The sequence below is a fragment of the Phoenix dactylifera genome, chromosome 8 (assembly GCF_051530095.1).
Source record: "Phoenix dactylifera cultivar Ajwa chromosome 8, Ajwa_hap1_PhDact_Kaust_v1.1, whole genome shotgun sequence".
NCBI classification, from domain to species: Eukaryota; Viridiplantae; Streptophyta; class Magnoliopsida; order Arecales; family Arecaceae; genus Phoenix; species Phoenix dactylifera.
Window position 1 is genome coordinate 14,885,793 of NC_143197.1, and position 21,873 is coordinate 14,907,665.

General features: G+C 49.1%; 1 protein-coding gene across 1 annotated transcript; it reads left to right on the forward strand.

Moving 5' to 3' along the window:
* The first annotated feature begins 347 nt into the window (after positions 1-347).
* On the forward strand, positions 348-3,631 carry LOC103705668 (pentatricopeptide repeat-containing protein At1g53600, mitochondrial). Its single transcript, XM_039116690.3, is given in 3 exon segments — positions 348-459; positions 727-2,736; positions 2,739-3,631. Coding segments are annotated over 3 exon segments (2,106 nt in total). The 5' UTR covers positions 348-416; the 3' UTR covers positions 2,792-3,631.
* The last annotated feature ends 18,242 nt before the right edge of the window (positions 3,632-21,873 follow it).

Genomic DNA, 21,873 nt, shown 5'->3' on the forward strand with positions numbered 1-21,873 from the left:
TTTTTTTCCCTGGCAGCGACATGGACGTGGTAGGCGACTAGCACGTTAAGGACACCGGGGAAGGAGGGCAAGAGGCCTCGAGCTTTGTATGCCCGCATCAGTGCGCCTTGTAAATCGTTGGCTTTGAACAATTCTTCGGCTTGCTCCAAGGTCTTCATGGCTTCCTTCTTCTGGTGCTCCATGGGGTTGGCCTTCCTTTGTCGCCGACTCCCTGAACGATGACCAAAGGACAGAGGAGGACGCGTTTATAAAGGCGCTTCGGTTCTTTTGTTTCCGATTTGAGTTGGTTTCGACGTTGTTATTGGCTCCTAGTCGAATTAGGACTCGGTGGGCAGAGACAAGATACAACTGTCATCCTCACTGGGGTTGGAAACCGGGATGGTCTAACCACTACCCCTAAATTAAGTACGATATACATGAAGGTAGAGATCTTTCGAATCGCAAGATGTCTATTTTTTGGTAAGTTTTTTCCCAAGTGTTTTTTTTTTTCCTTTGATAAGGACCCAGATCTATTTTGGTTATATAATCTTTGTAGTTCTATTGATTTATTTTTCTAATTTGGGCGTGTTTAGCAGTCCCCTTTTCTTTATTTTCTTCCCTAATTGACGTTATATTGAGAACTCTATATTATTTTATTTGCCCTAAACTGGGTTGTGCATTGAGAAAGCTGGCATGGATTTTATTAGAGCCATGGATTTTTCTCTGAAGTATTACTATTTATCCTAGATGCTTCAAGATATCGATCAGGCATGAGCTCAATCATGATGAGAAAACCAATTGCTTATTTGCTCCAGAAAAAAATCTGCGTCTCAAGTCCCCACCTGTTACTCCGCTGCTACTCTGCACTTCCCATCCCTTCGATACCCAAACCAAGACAGCCCACCTTTTCTAACGCGAAAACTGACAGTCACTTGGTGCTCTACAACTCCCAAATTACAAAAAATGGAAGGAATGGCAATCTCCAGGAAGCACAATCCATATTCGACCACATGGCCTTCCGAGACGTCGTCTCCTGGACTGCATTGCTCACGGCGTACGGTGAGAACGGCGACGTCTCAAAAGCCCGGGAGGTGTTTGACAAAATGCCGAAGAGAAACACCGCATCGTGGAATTCTATGATATCAGCTTACGTGCGTGCCTTGAAGGTTTCAGAGGCTTATGAGTTGTTTTCGAAAATGCCCACAAAGAATGTCGTCTCATATGGTGCCATGATCATGGGGTTTGCAAAGAATGGAATGCTAAGGGAGGCTGAGGAAATCTACCAGGAGATGCCACAGATGTGGCGAGATCCAGTTGCTTCCAATGCTTTAATTTGTGGGTATTTGAAAGCTGGCAAGCTTGACGACGCTGTTCGAGTATTCAGTAGAATGGGGGTGAGGGATGTGGTTTCTTGGAGCTCGATGGTGGATGGATATTGCAAAAATGGGAGAATTTCTGATGCGAGAGATGTTTTTGATGCAATGCCCAAAAGGAATGTGGTTTCCTGGACTGCTATGATTCGTGGGTACTTAAAAGCTGGATTTTGGGAAGAGGGGTTTGGACTGTTTGTGGAGATGAGAAGGGATGCTGTGAGGATAAGCTCGACAACATTTTCTGTTATGCTTGATGCTTGTTCTGAAAAGGATAGGATCAGAGAAGGGGTTCAGATTCATGGGCTGGTCTTGACGATGGGATTTGAATGTGATGTCTTCTTGGGTAATTCAATTATAAATATGTACTCTAGAGCTGGCTGGATGACTGCTGCTAGAAGGTCATTTGATTTCATGAAAGAGAAAGATGTAGTCTCATGGAATTCTTTAATCGCTGGATACATTCAGCATGATGCAATTGAGGAGGCATATGTGTTATTTGAGTTGATGCCTGAAAAGGATGTTGTTTCTTGGACTTCTATGGTGGTGGGCTTCTCTAACAGAGGGTGGACTAAAGAATCTGTTCGTATATTTGAACAGATGCCCCAAAAAGATGAAATTGCTTGGACTGCAATTATTTCAGGGTTTGTCAGAAATGGGGAGCATGAAAGTGCGTTGCGATGGTTTGGTCGCATGGTAGAAGAGGGGTTTAGACCTAATCCTATCATGTTAAGTAGTGTATTGAGTGCTTTGGCTGGTTTGGCAATTTTAGATCTAGGAATGCAGGTTCATTCCTGTATCATTAAGATGGATTTTGAGGATGACGTTGCCATTCAGAGCTCTTTAGTGTCGATGTATGCAAAATGTGGCAATGTAAGTGATGCCTATCGTATTTTCTCGAGCATCAATGAGCGAAACCTTGTTACTGTGAATTCAATGATAACAGCATTTGCTCAACATGGTCTGGCAGAGGAGGCTATCAAATTATTCACAGAGATGCTGAGAGATGGGTATAAGCCTAGCCACATCACCTTTCTAGGGATTCTTTCTGCTTGTGCTCATGCAGGCCTCATCGAAGAAGGGTACAGGTACTTCAAATCCATGAGATCTTATGGTGTTGAACCAGGACCAGATCACTTCACCTGCATGGTTGATATCCTTGGACGTGCTGGGTTGCTGAAAGATGCAATGGAATTAATCAACTTAATGCCATGTAAACCCTATGCAGCAGCATGGGGTGCTCTCCTTAGTGCTAGCAGGATCCACTTCAATCTTGAATTTGCAGAGCTAGCAGCCCAGCAACTTTTTGAGCTAGAACCCAATAATGCGACAGCTTATGCAGTCCTATCCAGCTTGTATTCTGTGGCAGGGCTGAAGGATGATGAGGAGAAAGTGAGAATGGTCAAACAGTCCAATGGTGTGAAGAAGATTCCAGGTTATAGTCGAATTATACTTGATAAAAATGCAAATCAGTGGAGCAGAATCTGAATCCCTTGAATGCAGCTTAGATAATTTCGGGAAGACAAATCAACAGATGTGTCTCAGTTAAGTTTTTATTGGGAACATATATATTAGGAAATATCCATTTACATCAAATGGATGTGGATCTTGAAATTGAGATCAGGCATTTTGATCTGATAGTCAGCTTCTTTGGTCGTAAGCAGTGAAGACTTTTATGATGCAAAAACATATACCATAAATGTGATTGATTTCATATTATGGTATGCAACTTCCAGATACTGGTATCAGAAACACATATCAGGCATAAGGCAAAAGCATGTATATCAAGAGTAAGTGGTTCGCTAACCTTGAGACTGCTCTTTCTTGAAATGATTGTCCTGCCAAAAGGGGGAAATTCATATTTCAGATTTGTGGGGTGCAAGATGAAACTGAAATAACCACATTACTAACAAGTATGAGCAAAACCAAAGGAGATTGTGAAAAGATATATCAGGGAAAGAAGCACGATAGTATCTCTTCATGTCATGAAGTCATTATAGCTGAGCTAGGTGGTCTGGTATATGACCAGAGTTGCAACAATCCTGGGACTGTTTGAGATTCCCACTTTTGGTCTTCTCCAAACATTAACTTTCATTGGCTGCAACTGACAATCTAGTTTGTGGCATTCCATTTTCATATGATGCTACTATTCTGTTTATCATGTAAAAATTATTTGATTCTTTTTAACTTCATGGACTCTTGGATGAATATAAATATGCTAGTGAGCATAACGAAGAGGCAACCAGTATTGTCTTGTTGCAGAATGCATAAAAAATTATATATAAGTTATCTAGCATCTTGTTGTACTATAAGGACAGTATCAAATTCTATTCCTGTTTCCATCAACAGCTCATAAAAACTTAAAGTCAAAATTTCTTTGACAAAACATATTGGTATACTCTGACTAAATACTATTTGACAACAACATTCTCCCACCAGCTTGAACACAGATATCAATCATGCGTGGCCTGTTATTTTGATCTAGTGGATGCTGTGCTTAACTGTGTCTAAATGTTTTCAGGTTGTTCTGCAGAGCTCACGTAGCGTGCATTAGTCTCATTGATGACTTGAACCAAATAACTTTCTCAGTGCATTATTTTTTCTGACAGAAACTAAATTGCTGCTTACATTGTTTGTTATCTTGGTATATAAGCCATTGCACATTGCAATTACATATAGTTCTTCCATGTCGTTAATGCTAACAAAGAACCATAGATTATTGGACTAAAAATGTTCTAAGGACTCTCTGCTCACTTCCATTCAGCAAACAACTTTTACGAGGACCTAGAAAGACCACCTCCGGAGGCCTCCTCTTGCATCCTAGGTGGTAGACCAACATGAGATTGTCACCAAGTTGGATGGGTCTTGGATTTGATCCTGACGTATATCTGGTCAAAAATCATTTGTTCACCAGCTTTGTCTGCATCTGGAGAAAACTGAAAACATGGGAGCGATGATAACCGGCACATAAATCTCAGAGTCTTCTTTCCTTCTGTTATTCTTTCTCCCAGTTGATTTCACTATCTTTTATTTTGTTCCTCCTCCATTCTTTCTTCTAATTGTATTCATTTACTGAATGAAAGCAGTGATGTTTTGCCTATTCTTTGCTTCAAACAAAAACCAAAAAAAAAAAAGAAGCAAAAAAAGATAACTAGCAAATAATATTTATTTCTATATAAACAAGAAAACATGTTTATTGGATTATGATGCTACTAGTGGTGAAGATATATTCCAATAAATATGCCATTAATTTTTTTTTCTTTTGAGAAAAAACCATCAATCTCTGCTAAATCAATGAGAGCCAGATGGTTATGAATAGCAACGAAAGTTTTACATGAATCATTAAAAAAACATCATCTCGCTAGTATCAATTTCTAATCCATAAATCATCTCCTGGCTTGCGCAGCAATACACACCAATGGATAATTGTCGTGTCATCTTAGGCCTGCATGTCCCTACTTCTCCATGTAGAACATTTGATGCCACCACCACCAATGACCCCATGAGGCCCATCACCTTGTTCAAGATGCTTTGGCTAAAAGGGTGAGGACCCTGTGAATCTCTGGCAGGTCCTGGGGCCCATCTCCAATGTGACAAGAATGCTACTAGGGAAGTAGTATCCTAACGAGGCGATCGAGTTTATGCACATTAACAATGAGTTGTCCTGGTTTCTGTATATTGGCGATTGCCAACCGGTTTGGAGATGGTTTGATCCATTTGGATGTGAGAAGAAGATGAGGAAGGTAGAGAAGAAGGTACAAGAGTTCCATTAGAAGATCAGCGAAGATGGAGATGGGGGAGAGATGGACTTCGTTGATGTGTCACCTTTCCTGGCCTGGTGAGGATGGGAAGTGTTGCTGGAAATTGGACCCGGGGGCCGCCGCGAAGCCGGGGAAGGAGGAGCTCCGCTGCTGCAGGGGGCGGACGGCGGTGCGCCGGCCGGCTGCGTCCTCCGCTGCGGGGGGGTGTGCAAGTCCTGCAAGGAAAACCGGTGGCCGGGCTCCCCGGCGCCGGCCCTCCGATGCCTAAGTCAGAGGGGGCAAGTATGTGGAGAGAGCAGGGAAGAGAGTATATGGAGAAGACAGCAAGAACATTTGGATAAGATAAAGAAGACGAAGAGGATGATGTCCTCAATTGTGTCTGTGCTTCCCGGCGGGTTCAATCCCGGGGATCTGTTTCCGTTCTCCTCCCCCCTCTTGGTTCTCCCAGATTCCCTTTTATAGGAGGGGATTACGTTACCTGGGAGGTAACCGGGGGATTTGTCCTTGTCTGTCATAATTGGGCACGATTTGGCCCATTTATGGCATAGTGGAGAACGGGGCCGAATCAGACCGGAACCAGGGAGTTGTCACGGTCGATCGGACCTGTTGGAGTGGTTGAACCGCCGGCCGTAGCGGGCCTGGGGTCTGTGGATGGTAAGTGCATTTATTACCGAATGAACCGGCGGTCAGGTAGAGCCATGCGCTCTGATGGTTCAGTGATCCGGAGATCGTCTCGGGCCGTGTTCATTAAATGCCTGAGTGCATCGGAGACTTGAGGGAGTCTCATGCATTAATGGCAGGTCGTGCCGAACGCCTGCGGAGATCTTATGCCTTGATGGCTTGGAGATGGTGGCAGGTCGCAAGCCGTAGGAGTTGTCAAGTCCCTTGGACTTTAGGCGGAGGTTGAACATTTGGTTAAGGCATCGGCTCGGCAAGGGTGCCGAGCCGAGCTGGTCGCCCAATGGGGCGCCCTGTGGCGGGGCTGCTTTGAGCACTCCTGGTCGGCGCCCTTTAGGCGAGCACCTTCTAGCAGAGCGCCTCGGCGCCGTCTTTGGTCGGCACTTTCTAACCGAGCAGCTTATTTTGGTTGGGCACCTCTTGGCGCGCACTCTGGTCGGCGCCTTCTAGTCAAGCGCCTTCTTAGTCGGCATCCTTTGGCCGAGCAGCTTTCTGGTCGGCGATCTTTGGCCGAGCAGCTCTCCGTTCGGCATTCTTTGGCCGAGCAACTTTCCGGCTGGCGCTCTTCGGCCGAGCGCCTCCGTGAATGTATGGCCTGGGGTTCTTCCCCCAACACTACCCCCCGACTTCCGAGCTCCAGTTGGCCATCAGCTGGAGCGCGGGAAGTAGCTTTAATTGGGTCATTACGAATTCCGAAAATTTCGATTTACTGCGCGTTTTGAGTTATCGAACGCTTCGAGGTGCCTTTAATAGGCGGCGTCTCTTCTTTCCCGAAGAGCCTCATTATTGGGACACCTTTTGCGAAGCGTCCTCGCGTCGTGGGCTCATGATGGGGCCGCACGATCTTCGATTGCGGACGCCTTTCCGCGCGATCCGATGGGGCGCTTTAGTGTCCGAAGCGCTAGCCCTAATTAAATGCGTCGTTCTGTCTTTTGGATCGACACGCGTCGCCATCTAAACAGGACACAGCGTTTTTCTCGCTAATCTGGGCCGTTGGGGAGGTCTATTTAAACTCTCCCTGGCTCCTTGTCCTCTTTCTATTGCCTTCTGCTTCCAGCTTTCCTTCCAGTCTTCCTCAGACCGAAGTTCCTTCTCTCCGGCGTTTCCCTCAGGTCCCTCTTCTTTTTGATTTCTCTCTCTTGCAATGGGTTCTTTGCCTAGCGAAGTGGTGTCCACCATGAGTGCCCTGGAGGTCGAGATGACCGAAGAGTGGTTTTTCCCTCTTCACGGGTTCCGTTTGGAACCCGCCAGGCGAAGGGATCGGGTAACCGATCCTCCGGTAGGCCGGATCGGAGTGCACTCGGAGTCACTCTGGGCCGGCCTCCGATTCCCTCTCCACAGCTTTGTGAATGAGTTGCTGGCGGTATGCCAGTTGGTTCCGGCGCAACTCACTCCAAACGCTTGGAGGACAGTGATGGGTTTCCTGTCACTGTGTTTACTGCAGGGGATTCCTACCTCTGTCAACGTCTTCCGGCGACTTTTTATTTTTAAGTCGAACCCGGGAGACGGGGAGTGGCTCTACATCGCCCTTCGGGCGGGTCGGCCACTCTTTCAAGGTGCTCCTTCGTCCATTCATGGCTGGAAGGAGAAATTCTTCTTCCTTGGTTCTGCACAGTCCTGGGGGTTTGACCCCAGGTGGAGACCGGCCCAGCTTAAATCCATCAACAGGCTCCCCCAGCTTTCTCCGCGTGAGCAGGAGATCTTTGACACCATCCGCAGCCTTGGGGACGGGATTTTGCTGAATGGCCTCATTAGCGAGGACGCCCTGGTGAACGTGGGCTTGAGCTCGGCACGTCCTCAGGGTAAGGATAGTTACAGCAACTTCTTATTTCCTTATTGTTCTAATGTTCTAATTTTGCTTATCTTTGCAGACATCGCAAAAATGGTGACCAAGAGCGAAGTCCTTTACGCCCGCTTCCAGAAGAGGGCAGCTGAGCTCTCGGGGGAGCCTGCGGAGCCGAGGAAGAAGCAGAAAATCTCGGCAACCTCGACTCCCTCGGCGGCAGTGGTGGCCGAGGCGGGCTCTTCCCGCCCTACACATTCCGAGGCGGGGCCTTCTCGCCCCGCTATCTCCGAGGCGGGGCCTTCTCAGCCCGCGCGCCCTGAGGCTGATCGGAGAGAGGGCGCGGGCTCCGGGGGCTCGGGCTCTAGAACCCCGATGGCGCCCCCATGCCCGGTGCCCTTGATGCAAGTCCCTGGTTGGCAGGACGCTCCAGTTGCCGACCAGGGGAGGAGTTCAGCGGGTCCCGTGCTTGCACGCCCCGCTGTAGTTGTGCGGCGGTTAGACCAGCCGCTCGCCCGACCCCAGCCCCTTAGCTCTCAGCCGGGGAGCGGTCAAGGAGCCTCGGGGTCGGCTCCACCTAGGCCAGATGGCGCTGGCCTCCCGGGCCCTTTGAGCTCGGAAGAACGGGTGCCCTTCGCACCCACCTGGTCGGTGTTCGAGGGCGATTCGGCCCTCGAAAACCCGCGAGTGGCGCGCGAAGTTTTTCGGCTCGCGCTGCTCCCGGCCGACCGGGCCATAATGCAGTCCATGAGCTACAACGCTTTTATGGACGCTACGCGCTGCAACTCCGTCCGGGTAAGCAAAATTTTTCGCCTGAGTAATCTGTATTGTTTTTTTTTACTAGCGGCGTCTTATGTTTTCCTTTTCGTCTTCTTTACAGTATTTGCACGAGACGGAGATGCTGATGCACCTAGTTCAAGAATACCGGGAGAAAGCCCGGAGGTGCCAGCGCGGCTATGAGGAGGCCCAGAGAAGGTACATGGCCGCCGAGGCGAAGTACCAAGCCTCCGAAGAGAAGTACCAGGCCTCTGAGGCCGAACAACGGGTGCTCCAAGAGAAGGTCGGAGCATCCGATGAAAGGATTCGAGCTCTGACCGCCGAGCTCGATGAAGAGAAGGGCGCGCACGCATTGGCAAGGTCCGAGCTGCGCGCCGCGGAGGCTCGATTGGCTAAGGCCGAGCAGGCGTTGGCCTCCCGCGAGCAGGAGGTGGGAAATGCCCGCCTCCGACATTCGGAGCTCGAGCAGGAGCTGAGGGGCCTCGAGCGGAGAGCCGCTTACCACGAGGCCCGGGAGATAGAGGCCCGGGAGAACGCCCAAAGCGCAGTGAAGCTCTTCCGTGAGTCGGAAGAGTTTCACGAACTCATGGCTGAGGAGGGCGTGAACGGGCTGATCCAAGGCTTCCGGGATTTCCGCAATCAGTTGCGGCGGCTTCTCCCAGATTTTGATGTTAACCTGCTCCAGCCGGGAGCAGGGAGGGCGGAGGCAGAAGCAGAGACCCCGGAGGCGGAGGCAGAAACTTCGGGGGCCGAGGCGGCCGCAGCTATCCCCGAAGTGACCGAGGTTGCCCCCGAGGTCGCCCCCGAGGCTACTCCTATTGCCGCCGAGGCCATCGAAGAGGTCCCGGCAGCCGAGCCAACCACTCCTAGTACTGCCGAGGCCGAGGTGGTCGAGCTTGAGCCTCCGATGTAATTTTTGTTATTTCTTGTAAAATCGGGATGGCTTCCCATACTTGTGAGGGCCAAACCCGGATTTTGTACTTAGCCTACGGGCCTTTTTGAAATGAATATTCATTTCTTTTTTTGAAAACTCTGTCTGTCGTAGCCTAAGTTTTTCTGCTCGGATCTGTTTTAGGTTCCGAGGATATGGGCTCTAGGGCCTCAGCTTTTCCCGCCGCAGGGTTTTGAGTTAGAGTTTGGCTTGCCGAGCTCCATTGCTTGGTTCTTCGACTAATGGTATAGCAACGCTTGTGCTTATACCAAGGGTTTGGGCTCGGAACGTTTTTCCGAGCCTAGTCCAGAATTCGACTAAGCCCTAGGGCGGTCGTTAGGACTTGGGACTTCTTAATGCGGCGAATTTCGAATCCGAGCCTCGGGTTGCCGGGGCGAACCGGATTCTTTTCTTACAAATGGACTGCATACCCGTCAGCCCGTGACGGGGATTCACCGGACTTGCAACAATGTGTCGGTGTCATGAGCACTTCTTTGCCGAGGCGATCGAAGACGCTCCTCTGTTCGGTGTCCGCCTTTTGAGGACATCGGCAGAGAAATCCAATAATAGGTAATGTAATGTAAAGACATTTAATAAATAGGTACCTTGTACCGTGTGCGTCCTGGCGCCGAGGCGACTGAAGACGCTTCTCTGCTCGGACTCCGTTCTTGGAGGGCGTCGACAGAGAAATCCAACAATAGGTAAAGATATTAAATAAATAGGTACCTTATACCGTGTGCGTCCTTGCGCCGAGGCGACTGAAGACGCTTCTCTGCTCGGACTCCGTTCTTGGAGGGCGTCGACAGAGAAATCCAACAATAGGTAATGTAAAGACATTAAATAAATAGGTACCTTGTACCGTGTGCGTCCTGGCGCCGAGGCGACTGAAGACGCTTCTCTGCTCGGACTCCGTTCTTGGAGGGCGTCGACAGAGAAATCCAACAATAGGTAATGTAAAGATATTAAATAAATAGGTACCTTGTACCGTGTGCGTCCTGGCGCCGAGGCGACTGAAGACGCTTCTCTGCTCAGACTCCGTTCTTGGAGGGCGTCGACAGAGAAATCCAACAATAGGTAATGTAAAAACATTAAATAAATGGGTACCTTGTACCGTGTGCATCCTGGCGCCGAGGCGACTGAAGACGCTTCTCTGCTCGGACTCCGTTCTTGGAGGGCGTCGACAGAGAAATCCAACAATAGGTAATGTAAAGACATTAAATAAATAGGTACCTTGTACCGTGTGCGTCCTGGCGCCGAGGCGACTGAAGACGCTTCTCTGCTCGGACTCCGTTCTTGGAGGGCGTCGACAGAGAAATCCAACAATAGGTAATGTAAAAACATTAAATAAATGGGTACCTTGTACCGTGTGCGTCCTGGCGCCGAGGCGACTGAAGACGCTTCTCTGCTCGGACTCCGTTCTTGGAGGGCGTCGACAGAGAAATCCAACAATAGATAATGTAAAGGCATTAAATAAATAGGTACCTTGTACCATGTGCGTCCTGGCGCCGAGGCGACTGAAGACGCTTCTCTGCTCGGACTCCGTTCTTGGAGGGCGTCGACAGAGAAATCCAACAATAGGTAATGTAAAGACATTAAATAAATAGGTACCTTGTACCGTGTGCGTCCTGGCGCCGAGGCGACTGAAGACGCTTCTCTGCTCGGACTCCATTCTTGGAGGGCGTCGACAGAGATCCATCGATGAAGGAACGAGCCGAGCTCGTTGGTTGAAGCTGGTAAAGAATGAGCCGAGCTCGTTTGGCCAATAAAGACAACATCCCAACGTATCGGGGCATCCCGATGAACCGGGGCATCTCGACGTCTCGAGGCATCCCGGCCGAGGTCAGGGTAGGAGCACGAGCCGAGCTCGTAAGGTCAGAGGACCGCTATTCAACAATCGATGGAGCACGAGCCGAGCTCGTCCGGTCAGAGAGGACCGCTACTCAATAATCAATGGGGCACGAGCCGAGCTCGTCCGGTCAGAGAGGACCACTACTCAATAATCGATGGAGCACGAGCCGAGCTCGTCCGATCAGAGAGGACCGCTACTCAATAATCGATGGAGCACGAGCCGAGCTCGTCCGGTCAGAGAGGACCGCTACTCAATAATCGATGGAGCACGAGCCGAGCTCGTCCGGTCAGAGAGGACCGCTACTCAATAATCGATGGAGTACGAGCCGAGCTCGTCTGGTCAGAGAGGACCGCTACTCAATAGTCGATGGAGCACGAGCCGAGCTCGTCCGGTCAGAGAGGACTGCTACTCATGTCTCGACGCCTCGAGCTTCCCGGTAACCGGGGCATCCCGACGTCTCGGGGCATCCTGACCGTGGCCAGGATAGGAGAACGAGCCGAGCTCGTTGATGGAGGGCGCACCATAAACTCATGGACATCTTCAGGGAGTCCACGCAGGTACTCCATCATCCCGAGGTATCAGGGCATCCCAACCGTGGTTAGGGAAGAAGAATAAACCTGATGCCATGAGATAATCAAGAAAATTGGTGAGCTCGGAATAAGTTCGCAAACCATCAGTTTATCGTGAAATGAAATTCATAGAGTGAAATTCATAGAATGAAATTTAATGGTTGAATAATAAGGGACCCCTTAGGGTTCTACTGGTGGTACACGCGGAGATTTTCAGAGCTCCAGCTCCGCGGAATGGGAGTCCCATCTAGAGACTCCAATTGATAAGCTCCGGGTCGGCGAATGCGCGTGACTCGGTATGGTCCCTCCCAATTCGGGGCCAGCTTCCCTCACTCAGTTGGTCGGGAGGTTTCAGCTCTTCTTAGGACAAGGTCCCCTGGTCTGAAAGATTTGACTTTGACCCTGGCGTTGTAGTACTGAGCTGTCTTTTGTTGGTACCTTGCCATACGCACTCGGGCGACCTCCCTTGTTTCCTCGATCAGGTCGAGGTTGCCTCTGAGCTGCGAAGAGTTGGAGCTAGCATCGTGGTGCTCGACTCTCGAAGAGGGGAGCCCAATCTCTAGTGGAATGACGGCCTCCGTCCCATATGTCAGGTTGAAGGGAGTCTCGCCGGTGGGGACGCGGAACGTAGTCCGGTAAGCCCACAGGACATTGTATAGGTCTTCGACCCATTGTCCTTTGGATTTGTCGAGCCTGGTTTTGAGACCCTGCAAAATAGTACGATTTGTTATCTCGGTTTCTCCGTTTGTCTGAGGATGCGCGACCGAGGTGAAGCGGTGGTCAATGCCAAGCTCGGAGCAGAACTCTCTGAAATGGATGTTGTCGAACTGGCGACCGTTGTCAGAGATAAGGATGCGGGGGAGCCCAAATCTGCAAATGATGGACTTCCAAACGAAATCCCGCATCTTCTGCTCGGTGATCCGGGCGAGGGGCTCAGCTTCCACCCACTTAGTGAAGTAGTCGATGGAGACGACCAGGAACTTCCTTTGCCCGGTGGCCAGAGGAAATGGCCCGAGGATGTCAATTCCCCACTGGGCAAAAGGCCAAGGGGAGCTGATAGAAGTCAAAGGAGCCGAGGGCCGGCGCTGAACATTGGCGTTCCTTTGGCACCGGTCGCATCTTTGGACGAAATTCATAGCATCCTTCTGGAGTGTCGGCCAATAATATCCTTGGCGCAGAATTTTATGGGCCAAGGCTCGTCCTCCCAGATGGTTTCCACAAATTCCTTCGTGGACTTCGCGCAGGGCATAATTAGCTTCCGTTGGGCGAAGGCATCTGGAAGGGGAGAGGTGAAGGATTTCCGATAGAGCTTTCCCTCGCATAGTATGTATCGGGTGGCAAGGCGCTTGATTCGGCGGGCCTCTCGTACATCGGCAGGGAGGGTTTCGTCTTGCAGATAGCTGATGAGTCCATCCATCCAGCTTGGCTCGAGCTCGGTGCAGAGGGTCTGCTCGGGCTCGTCTATGCTGGGCTTTTGGAGATATTCCAGGACTGCCTCTTTGGGAAGCTCGCTCATGCGAGAGGACGCCAGCTTTGATAGCTGGTCGGCCCTGAGATTCTCCGACCTGGCAATATGTTGAATGTGGAAAGAGTCCAAGGTCGAGGCGAGATCCCGTACCTTCTGGAGATACTTCTGCATGGTCGGGTCTCTGGCTTTGAAGTCGCCCACAATTTGGTTGACGACGAGCTGAGAATCACTGAAGGCCTTCAAGTCCTTCACTCCTAGCTCTTTGGCTAGCTTAAGCCCGGCGACGAGCGCTTCATACTCCGCCATGTTATTGGAAGCAGGAAACTCGAGGCGCAGGGCCTGCTCGGCGACCACCCCCTCCGGGCTGGTGAGAATAAATCCTGCTCCACTACCCCCCGAGTTTGAAGAGCCATCGACATATAGAGCCCATGTAAAACTCGGGGTCCGCTCCAGCGGTGGCTCAGGTTCAGGCTTGACCTCATCTGGTATGGTGCACTCGGCCATAAAGTCTGCGAGTGCTTGTGCTTTGATCGCCTGTCTGGGCCGGTACTCAATGTCGAATTCTCCGAGCTCAATGGCCCATTTAGTGATCCGACCCGCACGATCTGATCTTTGCAGGATCTGCTTGATCGGCTGGTCAGTCAGCACAGCCACTGTGTGAGCTTGGAAGTAGGGTCGGAGCCTCCGAGCTGAGGTGACCAAAGCATAGGCGGTCTTCTCAAGCTTGGAGTATCGGGTCTCAGCATCCCTTAAGACCCGGCTGGTGTAATACACCAGTTTCTGAAGTTTCCCCTCCTCTCGGACCAGGACCGAGCTCACTGCTACAGGGGAGACAGCTAAATACAAGTAGAGGAGCTCACCCTGTTGAGGCTTCGTGAGTAGGGGAGGGGAAGCCAGCAGGTGCTTGAGCTCTTCAAAAGATTGCTGGCACTCGTCCGACCACAAAAAGTTCTTCGGCTTCTTGAGGGCTGCAAAGAATGGAAGGCAGCGCTCGGCCGAGCGGGAGATAAACCTCCCGAGGGCTGCCACTCGGCCCATGAGCCGCTGTACCTCCTTGACCGTCCTGGGAGGCGTCATCCTTTGGAGGGCTCGGATCTTCTCTGGATTGGCCTCGATTCCTCGTTGTGTAATGATGAAGCCGAGGAATTTGCCGGAGGTGACCCCGAATGCACATTTAGCTGGGTTGAGCTTCATCTGGTACTTTCGGAGTGTGGAGAATGCTTCATTGAGGTCGGCTATGTGGTCTTGCGCCGCCTTGCTTTTCACCAGCATGTCATCCACGTAGACCTCCATGTTTCGGCCTATTTGGTCTTTGAAGATCCGGCTGACCAGCCTTTGATAAGTCGCCCCGGCATTTTTTAGACCGAATGGCATCACTTTGTAGCAGTAGGTTCCCCCGTCGGTGATGAAGGCTGTCTTTTCCTCGTCTTCTGGCGCCATGCGGATCTGGTTATATCCGGAAAAGGCGTCCATGAATGCCAGCAGCTCGTGACCCGAGGTGGAGTCCACGAGCTGGTCTATGCTGGGAAGTGGAAAGCTGTCCTTCGGGCAGGCTTTATTCAGGTCGGTGTAGTCCACGCACATACGCCACTTTCCGCTAGCTTTTTTGACGAGGACCACATTGGCGAGCCATTCCGGGTAGGATATCTCCCGGATGAAGCCAGCTTCAAGGAGCTTACCGACCTCCTCGGCTGCTGCTCGTTGTCGTTCAGGGGCGGCGCCTCGCTTCTTTTGTCGCACGGGCTTGCAGGTCGGCTTCACCTGAAGCCGGTGGACCATGACCTCCGGGTTTATCCCCGGCATGTCTACAGGCGACCAGGCGAAGACATCCATATTGTTCCGTAGGAAGTCGACGAGGCGACTCCTCTCGTTTTCGCCAAGGCCGGAGCCGATCTGCACGGTTAGCTCGGGAAAGTTCTCTCGTAAGGAAACTTGAATTAACAACTCACCAGGCTCTACCCGCTCTTTCTGGGGGTTGACCCGCGCTTCCATAGCTTCAGTTGAGGGCTGGTCAGTCGTTGGGGCGGGCACCTCGGCTGGTCGTCTTGCCTCGTGGGTCACTAGGTAGCATCGCCTTGCCACCATTTGGTCCCCTCGGACTTCACCGACTCTCTGGCTGGTGGGGAATCGCATCAGCACGTGGTGAGTTGAGACCGCTGCTCGGAGGGCGTTGAGTCCTGGCCTTCCAAGGATGGCGTTGTAAACCGAGGGCAGGCGTATCACAAGGAAGCTCATACCCACGGTACTTTCACGAGGGGCGAGCCCGGCTGTGACCAGAAGGTCGATCTCGCCCTCTACTGGGACTGAATCCCCAGTGAATCCAACTAGCGGAGCATTCATCCTCCGTAGCTGTTCTTTTGTCATCCCCATTTTGCAATAAGCATCAAAATACAAAATATTCGCCGAGCTTCCATTATCAACCAGGATGCGTTTTACATCAAATTTATTTATGATCATGGAGATGACCATGGCATCATCATGGGGAGTTTCGACTCCTTCTAGATCGTCATCTGAGAAGGAGATAGCTTCAGATGTGCGCGGGCGCTTCGAGGAGGCTCCTTCCCCTGAGGCTTCCCCAGCCGAGGTCCCTCCTCGGATAGTGTTGATGACGCCGGCGATGGGCCTGTTGGCATTGGAACCTTCAGGCTGTGCTGCTCCTTCGGCTGGCTTCTTCCCTTCACGCCGGCTTTGCACAAACCGATCGAGCACCCCTCGGCGAATGAGTGCTTCGATCTCATTTCGGAGCTGATAACAATCCTCGGTATCATGGCCGTGATCCCGGTGAAAACGGCAATACTTCCGGAGATCACGCCGGATTCTGGTGTCTGGCTTTGGAGGGGGGAGCCGGATGCAATCCCAATTCTCAATCTCCATGAGGATTTCAGCCCGAGGAGCATTGAGGGGAGTATACTTTTCATACCTCCCTTCAGGTGCACGGGCCTGCAGTGGGAACCTCGGGCGGAGTGACCTCTGCTGCGGCGGTCCTCTCAACCAGGGTGGACTCTTCGGGCGGGGCGGATTCTTAGCTCGTCGTGGAGACGGGCTTCTGGGTCGGCCGCGTTCCTCGCGGCGCCTCTTCTTGGGGTTCTGCTCGATCCCGCCCCGCCTGACGGCCACGGCTTCCTCAGCCTTGGCATACTTCCGGGCCCGAGCGAACATTTCTGTAAGGTCCGCTGGGAAATTCTTCTCAATCGAGAAGAGGAATCTGTAGGACCGGGCTCCAGTCTTCAGTGCCGACATGGCGATTGACTGGTCAAGCTCCCGGACTTCCCATGTTGCGGCGGTGAACCGGTCCAGATATTCCCTTAAGGACTCTCCCTCCTTTTGTTTGATGTCGAGGAGGGAGTCGGATGTCCGCCGCTGGGGCTGGCTAGCGGCGAAGTTGCCGGCAAACTGTCTGCCAAGCTGCTCAAAGGAGGAGACAGTACTTGGCTTCAGCCCGGTGAACCAAAGCCGGGCTGGTCCTCGGAGTGTCGCCGGGAAAGCTTTGCACATCATGGCTTCCGAGGCTCCTTGTAGGGCCATTAAGACCCGGTAACTCTCCAGGTGGTCAAAGGGATCAGCCTTGCCGTTGTAAGGCTCCACCTGGGGCATCTTGAACCGGAGGGGAACCGGTTCATCTTCAATCTCCTGGGAGAAGGGCGACTTCGTATTGAACTCGAAGTCGCCGTTACGTCCCGATTTTCTCCCGTGGAGTGCCTGGATTTGGCGCTCCAGCTTTTCGACCTTCTTGTCGAGTTCATCATTCTGGAGGATCGCTACAGCGGTTCCTCCGGGTGCAGGTTGCCCTGGAACCGACTCAGCTTCTGAAGGCTGTGGCCAGCCTCCGTGATCTCTGACTGGGTGCTCTCTCCAGAGGGAGGCCTGGACTTGAGAGTCCTGACCTCGAAGAGGAAGCCCGCTTGTAGGGGGCTCCGGTTGAACTGGAGCCGGGGAAGGCGGTGCTGCTGGGATGCCCCTGGGTTGCAAGCTTTGGACGGCGGTAGCCAACGCCTGCACTTGCTGCACCAGGGCATCAAACTGTTCCGGTTGAACTTGAGGTGCTGGCTCAACCGGGGGTGGTGAGTTCCGAACGGAACATTCTGGGCTTGGTGGAGGACGTCGAGAGGCATTGGAAGCCCCTTTGCTTCTTAGCTTCATGGTAGCGAACTCGGGCCCTTCCTCTAGCGCCAACTGTTGCTGGAAATTGGACCCGGGGGCCGCCGCGAAGCCGGAGAAGGAGGAGCTCCGCTGCTGCAGGGGGCGGACGGCGGTGCGCCGGCCGGCTGCGTCCTCCGCTGCGGGGGGGTGTGCAAGTCCTGCAAGAAAAACCGGTGGCCGGGCTCCCCGGCGCCGGCCCTCCGATGCCTAAGTCAGAGGGGGCAAGTATGTGGAGAGAGCAGGGAAGAGAGTATATGGAGAAGACAGCAAGAACATTTGGATAAGATAAAGAAGACGAAGAGGATGATGTCCTCAATTGTGTCTGTGCTTCCCGGCGGGTTCAATCCCGGGGATCTGTTTCCGTTCTCCTCCCCCCTCTTGGTTCTCCCAGATTCCCTTTTATAGGAGGGGATTACGTTACCTGGGAGGTAACCGGGGGATTTGTCCCTGTCTGTCATAATTGGGCACGATTTGGCCCATTTATGGCATAGTGGAGAACGGGGCCGAATCAGACCGGAACCAGGGAGTTGTCACGGTCGATCGGACCTGTTGGAGTGGTTGAACCGCCGGCCGTAGCGGGCCTGGGGTCTGTGGATGGTAAGTGCATTTATTACCGAATGAACCGGCGGTCAGGTAGAGCCATGCGCTCTGATGGTTCAGTGATCCGGAGATCGTCTCGGGCCGTGTTCATTAAATGCCTGAGTGCATCGGAGACTTGAGGGAGTCTCATGCATTAATGGCAGGTCGTGCCGAACGCCTGCGGAGATCTTATGCCTTGATGGCTTGGAGATGGTGGCAGGTCGCAAGCCGTAGGAGTTGTCAAGTCCCTTGGACTTTAGGCGGAGGTTGAACATTTGGTTAAGGCATCGGCTCGGCAAGGGTGCGGAGCCGAGCTGGTCGCCTAATGGGGCGCCCTGTGGCGGGGCTGCTTTGAGCACTCCTGGTCGGCGCCCTTTAGGCGAGCACCTTCTAGCAGAGCGCCTCGGCGCCGTCTTTGGTCGGCACTTTCTAACCGAGCAGCTTATTTTGGTTGGGCACCTCTTGGCGCGCACTCTGGTCGGCGCCTTCTAGTCAAGCGCCTTCTTGGTCGGCATCCTTTGGCCGAGCAGCTTTCTGGTCGGCGATCTTTGGCCGAGCAGCTCTTCGTTCGGCATTCTTTGGCCGAGCAACTTTCCGGCTGGCGCTCTTCGGCCGAGCGCCTCCGTGAATGTATGGCCTGGGGTTCTTCCCCCAACAGGAAGGACTATATGGATGATGGGGAAATCAAGAGGTCTGTGGGATGACCATGCCAAAGGCCAAACCCCTGGTTGCCAAAATTTATTAGGTGGACCAAGTCCACCATGGATCTAGAATGAAATTATTTCAATACGGGTTGATATTATATATAAAAAGAAAGAGAAAGAAAAAAGAAAAAAAAAGGAAAAAGAATTCATTTCACTCTGGATCCATGGTAGACCTAATCTACCTAATAATTTCTCCCTGGTGGCAGTAACGAGACCCCTCCAGACACCTCATATACTGTTTATTTGCTTGCTCGAGCTGTGTTAATGAGCAGCTATTGTATTAGGCCCAATGGGGGTCTAGGGTCTGTTAAATAAAATCCCACATTGTATTACCAACCAAATTTGACTATATCTTTTTCTTCCTACTGTAGTGCATACAAAAGTTTTCATTTCACATTTGTTTAGCATGCAGTTTAAACTGGTACAAAGCATCAGATGCACCTTTTGCATAGAGCACAAACATGTTGGATTGTGACACAAGGAAGCCACAATTTTAGGAAGACATGGTATTTTGGAATTTGATCTTTGTGGATGGATAAAATTAGCACAGAGTGTAGAAGATTTAATTAGCTAAACTTGAGTTCTATGTCAGGGTTATTTGTATTTGGGCCTGATTATGGAAATGAGACTTCACTAAAGAGAACAACTAGAACTGCATTTTGGATTGTTGCATTAGTTTATTTTCTTGGTGGACGTTCTTCCATCGATCTCAGATGTACTCATGGGCTGCAGAGAAACTTTTATAAACGTCCTTCGCAGGCTACTCCATCCAAATTTGAGCGATGTTGTATTCAATTTCACCAGCTCCATGTCCACAATATTAAGAGTATTCGAAGCATTTAACGAAGGCAATGTCGAAGCAAGTCTAGTGGGTGCCTTCCTGCAAACTTCTTAGTGTTGATCATGAAACTTTCTTTTTTGGGAAAACAAGGGTAGGGCAAGTTCGTGGCTAGGGACTACAAGGTGAACGTTTATGCTTGGGGACTCAATTTTGTAAGATGAGCATGGAGAAGTTGTGTATCATGCACAAGATTTCTAGAGTAACTTAAGTTGGAAAATTGATAGCGTTGATGGAACCATGCAACAATATGAGAACAGGTCCAAAGATCAACAATTAGAATGTTCCACCAACCATTGAGTGCTTGCATGGATGGTATCATCTTGTGCCACGTGGGTAAGAGGTTAGGAGTTTGATTTGGTAGGAGTTAGCCCTTGATGGGTTGAGGCAAGTAATAGGGTAAAGGGTGACAATTAGTCCCTCCAAATCTCAGGAAAGAGAATGTTTCATAGGCAGCTTTTTTGGAGTTTGATTGCTTCTGAATAGACAATTGTTCTCTATTGTAATTTGACGTGGTGTATATATTTTTTATCTTTTTTTTTGTGCACGAGAAAATCTCATGTGGGCTTTTTGGTGTTACTAACACCATGAAAAATCAGCTGTTTTGTAAGCTTGGATTGTACCCGTGAAACAACTTGGTTGTAATCGATTGCCTTGGAAAATTGACCTAGTTTTGTTGGGCCTAGAAATCAGCAAGGAGTTGCTAAGTATTGGAACTCGAGATTGGTTTAGCTATACTAGCAAAATAAATTAGTTTTAGTTGATTGCTAGAGAAAATCAACTATATTTGGTTGTGAGCCTAGAAAATAACTAAACTATAATCTTGTTGATAGATTATAGTAAAATTTTCAAGGAGGAAGCTTTGGAGAGTAGATGTAGGAGCTAAGTTCAACTCTAAACTACTATAAAATCTTGATATTTGTGTTGTTTGTGGTTATTTTTATCTTGTACATTTACTTATCTCTCATTCGATCTGCCATGCAAACTTAAGCTTAGATTAGTTTTGCATAAGTTTTATTCAAGTTTATAAAAAGTTTTGAAAACCCAATTCACCTGTCATCTTGTGCAACAATAATATATAATTTAGAAAACGGAAACTAGACCCTACTTTCACCATTTTTTCTATTTTTATTTATTTTTTTAGGAGATTCAAGTTGGGTGGGATTAAGGAATTACCTCCTTCATGATTGGATCAATATAATTTAATATGATATTTTAAATATAATATAATATATTATAATGTATTGTAAAATAATATAATATAATATGATATGATATATCAAGATCAAAATAACATAACATAATAAAGTTAGCATAATATAATATAATGCACTATATTATATTATAATATTATAATATATTTAAATATTAATATTAATATGAAATGTTATATACTATAATAATGTTATAATTATAATGTTATAATATTATAATGTGACAACATTATTATGCTATAATTATAACATTATAACATTGTCCCATAATAAATAATTTATAAATTAAGAACAAATTATAGTAATGGCTTGTGATGGTACAAACATTTAGATTATGGAAAGTACTATGCAAGATTCTTTATTGCCATTTTCTGATACTAAAAGTATGTTCTCAGTTTTGTTACCAAATATATTTTAAGGTTTTATAGCACTTTAGATATAGTTACCAAATAGCAAATAGTTTTCTTATTAAAAGTTCTACTAACTAAAACTATATTGCTCAAAGCTTTGTAGTCAAAACCTTTACTACTTACATCAATGCCAAATTAGGCCTAAGCTTGCCTTGATTGATAGAAAAAGAATTTAACTGGCCTATTTCTTTGCTCGTAATAGGATATTTGAACTCAATTCAGCCATGTCCTAGAGAAAAATTTGAAATGAAAGATATATGTCCAGCACCATACGTGCTAGGTATTAGAATAACCAAGGATCGAAAATCCAAACTATTATATTTGGATCAAGAAAAATATTTGGGAGAGATATTGGGAAAATGCTACATGAATAATTGCAAACCAATATTTTGTAAAGGTTTGATACTTAAAAAATAAGTGTCCTAAAATTGAAAGTGAAATTAAGGATATGAAAAAGGTTCCTTATGCACAAGTTATAGGCATCTTAATGTGCGCTCACATTAGTACCAAGCCAAATATATTCTATGCTATTACATTAGTTAACTACTACCAAGCTAGCTAAAGACAACTGCAATTAGTTAAAAGAATTTTTAGATATATCCAAAGTATTAGAAAAATAAAGTTGTGTTTTGGACAAGGTGGTTTGGAAATTTATACTTATTCATATATGGATTTTGCTGGTGATCATAATAATCGAAAATCCACTAATGGTAATGTATATTTATTTGGAAGAGGTGCAATCATATGGTTAAGTAAAACTTAGCTAACTTATACTACCAGACATACAATGGAGGCTGAATATGTTGCCTGGCAGCCACTCAAG